This window comes from Miscanthus floridulus, chromosome 3, assembly GCF_019320115.1.
Source record: "Miscanthus floridulus cultivar M001 chromosome 3, ASM1932011v1, whole genome shotgun sequence".
Lineage (NCBI taxonomy): Eukaryota > Viridiplantae > Streptophyta > Magnoliopsida > Poales > Poaceae > Miscanthus > Miscanthus floridulus.
Genome location: NC_089582.1, coordinates 55,254,076 through 55,263,696, shown reverse-complemented (window position 1 = coordinate 55,263,696; position 9,621 = coordinate 55,254,076). Strand labels below are relative to the sequence as shown.

Genomic DNA, 9,621 nt, shown 5'->3' with positions numbered 1-9,621 from the left:
ATGTTGTCCTTTTCTAGTTGTGACACACTAGAAGAGGAGTTAGTAACTAAAGCATGCTCAATCAACAATTTTTCATACCTTTCATTCAATGCCTTTAGTTCTTCCAACTTGGAGATGAGAAACTTTTCTTGCTTTTGAAGTTATTGTTCTTGTTTTTCATTCTCTTCTTCAAGCTCATCATTCTTTTCAACTATCTTCATGATGATGAACTTGTCTTTGCTGTTGAGATGATTAAGGTTGTAGTTGTCTTCAACTTCAACACTTTCATCTTGATCATCCACTTGTGCTATCTCCTTTACTTGATCTTTCTTGGAAGCTTTCTTATTGTTTTTCTTGGCCATGAGACACAAGTGTTGAGTATCTTGAGGTACTAAACATGATTCATCACTTGGCCACCACCGAGCTTGAACATCGTCACAGATGCTAGCTTGCTGTCTTGTTGACTCAGCGATACCAGACATGCCCGGCAGAGATACCGGACACGTCCGGTATGAGCAGCCTGATAGTGCAGCACCTATAGCTTGCACTTCTTGCTCCAACTCGATGCTTCGTTGGTTCCTTGAGGTTTCTTCAATTCATGAAGATTCAATGGACATGTCTTCCATTGACTCATACTCAAATGCCTCACACATTTGGACTTTCCATACTGTTGACACAAAAATGTGGCGATATGATCGACACACAGCAAGCCGGATGATCTGAGTGGAACAAGACCAGAGATCTACTTGGCTTTAACACAGAACTAGCCGATTCTAAAAACCCAACAATGTGCCAGTCAATTTGACCTACAATTGATAAGGAGAGAAAATTTTATCAGTAATTTAAAGTGGAACATGTCGGTGTTGCACCAGACAGTTCCAAATGTATGGCTAAATAGACGATTCAATAAGGCTATCGACTAAATAGTCGATATCCGGCATATCCATGAAATAAAGATCTTTAAACCAAGGATTATCGGCTAATATTAAATGATAATGATATGAATTAAAATAACCGATACTCATGGAACATCAGAAAGCATCATCAGCTCAATGAAACATGATTGATATAAAGAGTCGAGCCAATAAGTTTGATGAAAAGTGTATAACATGCGAACAAATCGACTGTCTAATATAAATGAATCTACAAACAGTTTGAATCTAATCTATTATCAACAACAGTGAGGTTTGATCGGATCGATGCAGCTATGATAATGATAATAAACTAAAGCCAAAGAATCTATAAAACCATCTATATGTTGACAAATTCATAAAAACATGCTATATACGTGAGAATATAGGCAAATTGGCTAAAATAGCCGATGCAGTCATAGTAAACAAATAGAGTACATATCTTGATCATAAACAAGACCACTAATCGATAATTTCTAATCTAAAGTCTTACCAGTGAGGTTCGACCGGATCGATACAGGTATTGCTTCTAAGGTTGCAAATGAGGTCGAAGGAAGGATCAGACATGGTCAAAATAAGTGTTTGGAAGGCACTGAGCAGAGAGGAATGGAGAAATGCGCAGAATGATATATAATGTCTTTTTCTTTAATATAGTGACAAATATTTCTTTATATAGGGATCCTAATAAAATGAATCTAGCCTGTAAGAATATGTACTATGACCCAGCCAAATAACAGTCTAACCAAAGTCCTGTTAGTCGAGGTTGTTTAGTTATCTAAACGGTGATCTTGTAATCAAATGTGTGTGTGTGTAAAGTTTCCTAACCAAGTTCTTCTTCAATATAACAATACATAGCTCTCCTGTATGTTCAAGAAAAATAAGACTATACCTACGAGGCACGAATGGTGGGATGGGAATCCTAGGGTGCCATTATAGGTCCAACCCCACATAACATCAAGTGAGAAAATAATACAGTTAGTCTCCCCCCCCCCCCCCCCCCCCCCCCCCCCACACACACACACACACACCCAAAAAAAAAGACAAGAAAAACTTGAAGCAAAGTGTTATCTTTATCTACTTTACGCAGATTAAGGAAAAACAAATCTTGGGGAAATATAGAGTCACTGACAAGAAAAAGAAATTAACAGTGAATAAATTGAGGCCCAAACATTTTTGAGCTGAACCAATTCACAACTCCATAGTTTCGATGGATCCAGTGTCAAGGATATGCTGACTTCACTGGTAGCCACACAATCAACAGAGATGCCCAAGTCTTCAAATATTGAAAAAACCTGAAAATTGATAAGTAAGTTAAACCAAAAGTAATAGTAAACTCAAGGAAAGTAGCCTCTGAATAGTTGTACCTTAGCTAGAAAACCGTACTGGCCAAGCATGCGTGTGCTCACTATATCAAGCATTGTAATATTTGATTTCAAAACAATGCTAGTCAAAACAGTCTAGAATAAAACGTGTCAATATTTGGATTAGAGAGCAAGAACAAGTAGACAAGTCTAAGATTAGAGTTTAGCCAAGTAACAAACCTTACTCATATCTCTTTCTTTAGTGATAAGAGTACCAGGGGCTCGACGGTTATAAGAGTTCTTAACCTTAACAGGTACATCGCCTTCTCTAGCTGGTCGCATTGATTGTGGATGCAAAACCTAAAAGTAATAATTTATGGAAACCAATCAATAAATAAATATCATATAAAACCATTGGCTCAGTAAAAATGCTAAGCTAAAAAACTAGACCACAATGTATAACCGAGATAAATCAAAGTAGTTCATTTGTCAATGTTTTCCTTAATGGATAACAACACATACCTGCGCTCCAAAATAGGCAAGTTCGGCTGCCTCATCAAATGTGAAGTATGGCACAGGTTTTGCCTTAGGATGGATATTTCGGTCACATGTTAAAACACCATCAACATCTTTCCAAACCTACTAGAAACAAGATCAATGTTGTAAGTCAACTACACAGGAACAAAAATAAATTAGCAACGATGTACTCTCTCTGTTGAGCGAAAGAGCCTGTAGCCTAGTGGTTGCAAGTGCTTTAGTAGAACCTCCTCCAAGTGGGGAGCGAATTTAGGCTGGCTAAAAAGTCCCCTTGCCGGCAAAGTCGGGGTTCGGGGGTTTTCTCGGCTTGCATGGTTGAGGTCTTCTACCTTAATAGCTAAACCCTGGGGGCATACCCCTGGCAGGCCAAATTTTACTCTCTCAGATGTTTTTATAAATTACGTTTTAGAGGGCAAAATTCTGTTCTTTTCACACTAGAGTTCTCGCCTACCATATTCTCCTAAAATGTTCTTCTATGAACTTTTACATTTACCAGGTCAAACATAAACATAGCTTTCATCCTAAACTTTTCATAATTCATTTAATGAGTACAAATCCATGTATCAGAGATGAGGCTATGAGGTAAAGTTGAGATGAAAAGAAGTTCATGGGATTATCCAAATAATTAAAAATTTGTCCTAAACTAAAGACTTCATTTTAATGCTTAGATGCTTGGAGACCAACTTTAACCAAAAAAGCAAAAGGAAAGCCTTAGTTAGAGTATCTCATATTAAAAATGATAAGAAGCTATCAAGCCTTATGCACTCGCAGTCAACATTGGGCCTATGGAAAGTAACTCTGCACTAACCAATGAATTAAACTGGTCACCTATTGTGGCTTGAACCAAAGAGTAATTGGTCCAAGGAGGAAGACAGCCTAGGAAAACATATTACAAACCTGGATTTCTCTTAATCCCAAGGCTTTGCCAATGGTTGTAGCTGTCAAGTCGCTACCACCCCTGCCCAAGGTGGTTATTGCACCAGATCTCCATCCCTGCAATTTTAAGTGCATGAAGTGTGAACATTACAAGAACAAACTCTTTCAAAGAAGAAAAAAAAACATAAGGACAAATGGAGCATTGATACCCCACAAATGAAATGTGAAATATGGAACCTTTCCAAGAAAGCCAGTGACTATAGGAATAGCAGGATCGTTAATCCAGTCCCCATGTAGCCTTTTCGCAACAGCAGGATATGTTGCTTCCAGAATATCCACATTTGTGAAATCATCGGTAGTTATAAAGCCAAGATCAAATGTATCATACTGCAATGAAGCAAGAATCAGAAACTTTGACTAGATATCTACTTGGTTGATGCTTTACATGAAGAATTTTCTGTGCATAGACAAAAATCTACTAGAAGAAAATAGGATCACGAAACACTTATTAGCAGTATCTGTATAAGAATACAAGAAATATACTGACTTGCCAAGAATTTGGAACTACAGTTTGTGCTACATGCAATGCATTAATGAATTTCCTACTGGACTGCATGGCATTAAGATAAGTAACATGGACATATTTGAAACACTAGAAAAAACATCCAAAATGCAATCAACTCAAGAATGTACCTGCCGAGCTTTTACCCCGATTTTGTTTAAAAGTGCAGTAAATATTCTTGTAGACATGCATTCACCAAATGAAACTAGATAATCTCGTGTTCTAAGAGTCAGCTCTTTCATCATAGCAATTCCCTTGAGAAGTTGTTCAAGTTCATCCAACAAACCTACAAGATTTAAAATTGAAAGTGGTGTCATTTATTCAGAATCAAGAAATATTGCGAGCACCACACACAAAGGCTGGATAGTGAAATATTCATGTAGCAGATTATAAAAGTTCGGTTCTGAATAAGCATGATTTATCTAAACAGAAAGCATAAAACATACACATAAGCTTGAAAACTACATTGTCAGTTCATCTACGTGAACACTAATATTGCTTTGTTGTCAGAAACTGCTTTGCTAGATTCTTTTTAATACAGCGAAACAAAGGTTACATCATTTGAAGTGGATCTATATAGCAATTAAGCCATATGATGCACCAATCTTCCGCCTTCATACCCTATATGGAGGCATTTCCTGAGAGAATTTGATGTGGGCGAACATGACCGCACTACAAGTTAATTTAACATGTTTTGTAACCCTGAAGACACTTCATGTCAAAGAAGACTGGGAGAAGAATTTGGCAAAATGGGCAACATCTTACCATAAATAATTGACCTATCTAGCCCAAGCTGATCAAGCGTCCTAGACAAGGCAAAACGGTAGAAAAATAAATCAGGCAAAAGCATTCCAAGCCAGTCCACTCGATGGAAGTAAAGCACTGCAATTCACACAGAACCATACCCAAGATGCAATTCCTTAACAAAGGAGAGCTCGTCGAGCTCCGAGACGTTGGTCGTGCCACAGCCCACTGCTTTTTCCCCAGCCTGCAACCAAAAATTGAAAAGCCACTTTTCAATCCTATATAATGGTGTAGGAATCCTCACAAAACCTAACACCTCGCATACCGAAGGTGATGAATATAGGCACGAGTGGTGCAGTAGAATACCATGAGGAGTTTGTTTGTGGTCTTCCCCATCGCTGACAGCATGACGACCGGGCGCTCCTCGGGGAAGCTGAGGATGAGGTCTGCCACCTCCCGCATCCTCTCGGCCGAGGCCACCGACGACCCGCCGAACTTCATCACGACGGTGAACTCCGGCGCCGCGCCCCCGTTGCCGCTTCTCTCCTGCGCAGCCTCCACCACCGAGTCATTCTTCTTCTCGACAATGGCGGCGCCGACGGCTCGCTGGCACCGGACCGCCGCCTTCCTCAGGCACGGCGCGGCCGGGACCGCAACAGGCGCCTAGACCCCGCGCCGTCTCGCGGCGGTGGGACCCTCAAGTGCAAGTCCCAGCCGCGCGGTGGTACGGAGAGCCGGCGTAGCCATGCTGGTGCCGCGAGGGTGGGAGGCGTGGAGCGGGAGGAGGAGGTGGAGGCGCCGGCTGGGGTGCGGTGCGAGAAGAACCGACGGCGAGGAGTAGTGCGAAGTGGTTCCTTCGGACGGGCCAGATCAATTCATCAATATATGTCCATGTTTGGACCAGACGATTGACATTTATACGGTACGAGATGCTGTAGAATCGTTTGGTATGATGAAGGTACGCCCATTCCTCCACAAAAGTAAGGAATAAAAAGACAATCTAAGCTGAAGTTTTGGCTGTTCTATGTTTTTCGGTGATATATATATGACTCCTATGTGCCAGATGCCACGTCATCTTGCTTTCCTTTATTTTTCTAATACTTTGTTTTACAATCACATTTTTTTTCATTTACTCTATCTTCATCGATTTCTCTGTTTTTATCCTCCGTTCCACATAGATCCTATTTTGTAAACCTTTCATCAAGAAAAAAAAAAGGACGTTCATGTCAATGCATGGAACTTTCTTGAACGAAACCTAGACTTATTAATTAAAAAAAAGAGGGCAACTGCAGTCAAAGGGGGAAAACTCGTTTTCAGGCAATATAACCACTTCCGCTAACTACTGCATTTTTTTTGCGACGCTAACTACTGGAGTTATGCTTGGTTGTTGAATACTAATGACAAGCTTTGGTTTAGTGTTGAGACTAACCATAGCATGAGTACAGTGTTGTGCAATATGTCTCTTAGTTTATGATGGGTCTAGGTGTTGAGCATTCAGACAGATGATGACAATGGAGAAGGTCAAGCAAGTTCGTGCCGATGGACCAGGGGCGGTGAAGGACGGACAGGAGGCTTAGACCGAGGGATCGAGGTGCCGGGTGGATCATGGACCGCTAACACTTGGCAACATCGACGAGCAAGTGTACATGAGGAGATGGCCTAGACTGTGTTGACCAAGTCAAGACGGCGATTAACCAAGTCAAGCGAGGGGTTCAAGGACTTGGTGATTGGATGGTCGAGGACGGACGGTGACACACGTCAAGATCGTGGAGGAGGCGTAGCGGATATGCTTCTCCAGTTGGGTTTAGCAGTCTGGGCCTCAAAACCACTCGTGGATGGTTTTGCCGTGTTTGGGCTTGAAAACCCGGAATGGAGTTTGGTGTGGCACGTGGTGTCATCAAGAAGGTTGTGTCGAGGCGAAGCATTCTCGTGAAGGACTCATGGGTGTCGGATGCACGGTCTCAACTTGAACCATTATGCCCCTGGGGTTAAGTGGTTCAAGGAAATATCTAAGGACCGGCTTAGAATGTGTAATATGACTATAAATAAGAGGGGAGGTTGCCCAAACCAGCTATCTCTTCCCGTGTTTAGTTTACCTGTCTCCAGGTTGTGTCTCTCCGTTATAGCCAGAGCTAGTTTCACTGTGTGTTGAGATCCGCAGATGAGAGATTGAATCGTCTGTCTATGTTCCTTTCGTAGAGTAAGACTAGATCTTGTAAGACTGTCTCCAACAACCGCGACCTAAAATACAAGACCCATTTGTCCTTTGGGTAGCGCTACAGGTAAATGGTTCAATACCTATTTTTTGTCTTCTCCAACAAGAAGACCCAAAAGACAACCCTTTCTGTAAATGGGTCTCCAGGAGAGAGGATACTCAGATTTGGGTTATGCCTCTCCTGGCATCCAAAATGGGTCTTCCATATAGGTACTCTGTTGGAGGCTATAGGTATTATGTTGGAGACCTATTTTGGGTTTGGGTTCCGTAATGGATCTCCCATTGGAGACAGTCTAAGAACCAGTTCTTGTGAAGAAATAAAGCAAGTTGACCTCATAAAGTCTGAGTTCTTACTTTGTGATTTGGTTCTCTCTCCCCTAGCCCCTCTCTTTGGTGTTTTGTTGGATCTCATAAATCTAAGCTCAGTTGTACATCTAAATAATAGCACTAAATATGTCAAGAATACCTTACTGATGAGCTCTGAACATGTTTAATGCAACATCTCCAGAAATCCAATTTTCCAAAAAAAAAATATCAGCATAAACTTTATTTGGATCAAATCGTTGATGCCTAATTATTTCTATAGAAAGTCAGCTTGTGCACCCAACGATGATAAGACATGGAACTAGAAGAACAATAAAGCACAAGAACTATCTAGGTCCTCATGATCATCATGACGAAGCTTGTGTCATGGAACTAGAAGAACAATCACTATCTAGGTCCTCGTGATCATTATGACGAAGCTTGTGGTAATGGATCATCAAAGAATCAAACAGTTTACCCTATCTGCTGCCGACTATCCATCAGGATTTACAGTAGCCCTTTTAACTTTTGACTCGTATTCTCTACCGGTCTTTTTCAAACCCTTTATAACACATGAATAATGGCCACAATAAGAGAGACATCCAGAATGTAACTAGACTGATCAAGAGAATTCTCACTTTATTTTCGGATCTCAAGAATTCCAAAGTCGGGAATGTACCCGATATCATATATACAAAAATTCCCCTTGTAAATATGACCATCATCGTGACACTTTTTCCAGTGCTTTGGTTAACTCATTTGATTCTTATCTTTTTGAGTTGATTTTTTGGGGATAGTTTCAAAATGAGTTAGTCAAGGTGTGTGCCAATTTTCAGATTTTTTGGAATTCGTTTGAATTTATTTTGATTTTTTAAGAGAATTCTGCTAAAATCTGCGTAAACCTGCTTAGGCCGGTTTTTTAAGTTCCTCTAGTTGAGCTAATTTTTTTGTGGAGATTTTCTCATTGATGTTTTAAGCTCCTCCACCAAATTTCAAGTCATTTTGAAATCGTTTGATTGGTTTTTGACTTTTTCTCCTCCGTGAGCTAAAAAACTGATTCAGGCCGGTTTTTGCAGTTGGTTTCCGAGTTTCCCTGTTTTGATCTCCGGTTGCTTAAGTGATAGTTCCGCTGTGTTCTCTAGTATATATCTCTTGAGCACATCTTGCCACCAGTTGGTCCGTGCGTGTTCACATGTGATTTTTGAGCACTTTGTTGGCGGTGTTGGCATAGTGGCCAATTTCGGAAGAAATTTTGATTTGGCTCCCATTCACCCCTTTCTGGTCACCTACAGGATCAATATCATAAAAGTTCACATCCTACTCATCAAAAACCTTTCAAGCTCAATGCATAGTTCATAGTTGGTTATGTGATTAAGGGCCTATTTAGATACCAAGGCTAATTACTAGTAGATAACTAAAAATTTAGTTATAATTAACTCTAATGTATCTAAAAAGAGGGCTAGTAAGTAGGCTAACTTTTTAGTCAAGGATTCAACTAGTTGTTAGTCAACTAACTAGCCAATCTTAGTTAATTTTTAGTCTAACTAGTAAGTAACCCTAAGTCATCCATACAGAGCCTATAAGGGCATCTTCTAGAGTCTTTCTAAAACTCATTTTCTAAACCATTATTTGAAGCGTCATTTGAATAAAAGTCATTTTCTATATCTTTTTATTTTTCAACAACTTTTCTATATCTTATGCGCACTCTAGAGATTCAACCTCGTTGTCTATCTTTGGCTAGTAAGAAATCCAAAATAAATGATGACCATATCTAGATATCAACTAGAGAAATTGTTGGAGGGTATTTATTCACTAAAATCTCTATTCCTAACAATTAGGAGGGATATAGAGAGCCTTTTAGAATTGTTCATGGTAAAAGTTCTAAAAAAAGGTCACGAGTCATGAATGAGCTGATGGCTCAGTGGTGAGGCTTGCTTAGTGGAGCACCCATGCCCTGGGTTCGAGCTCTGCTCGGCACATGTTTTGCACCAGGGGTTTTCCTCGTTCTCTTTGCAGCCTTAAGCTTAGATGTTTCACAAACCATAATGGTTGGAGCCTTTTATCTGTGTGCCATTATAAAAGTTGGTAATTATCCATAAGCCATTAAAAAAGTTGAGTTCTTCACAGGTGCCATTGCTCTAAACTCTTTTACCCTCCGCGCCACTTTCGTCAGATTTGGTTCTAACGGTGTGA

The 9,621-nt window shown here is 40.3% G+C and overlaps 1 protein-coding gene across 1 annotated transcript; it reads right to left on the bottom strand.

Annotated features, from left to right (window-relative positions):
• Positions 1–1,919: 1,919 nt before the first annotated feature.
• Positions 1,920–5,745, bottom strand: LOC136545764 (aspartokinase 1, chloroplastic-like). The gene is made up of 10 exons (XM_066537743.1): positions 5,277–5,745; positions 5,072–5,154; positions 4,932–4,972; positions 4,298–4,452; positions 3,842–3,991; positions 3,626–3,721; positions 2,714–2,830; positions 2,432–2,551; positions 2,255–2,347; positions 1,920–2,182 (listed from the first exon to the last, which is right to left on the bottom strand). The coding sequence occupies exons 1-10, from the start codon at positions 5,409–5,411 to the stop codon at positions 2,012–2,014; spliced, it is 1,161 nt and encodes a 386-aa protein (XP_066393840.1). The 5' UTR covers positions 5,412–5,745; the 3' UTR covers positions 1,920–2,011.
• Between the last annotated feature and the right edge of the window lie 3,876 nt (positions 5,746–9,621).

Excerpts from the sequence above, each read along its gene's own strand:
- LOC136545764 (XM_066537743.1), bottom strand. The coding sequence starts at position 5,411 with ATGAAGTTCGGCGGGTCGTCGGTGGCCTCGGCCGAGAGGATGCGGGAG. Across the intron at positions 4,973-5,071 it reads GTTAAGGAATTGCATCTTGG|GACGCTTGATCAGCTTGGGC; the intron begins GTATGGTTCTGT and ends TGCCTTGTCTAG. Across the intron at positions 3,992-4,297 it reads TCGGGGTAAAAGCTCGGCAG|TATGATACATTTGATCTTGG; the intron begins GTACATTCTTGA and ends GCTTCATTGCAG.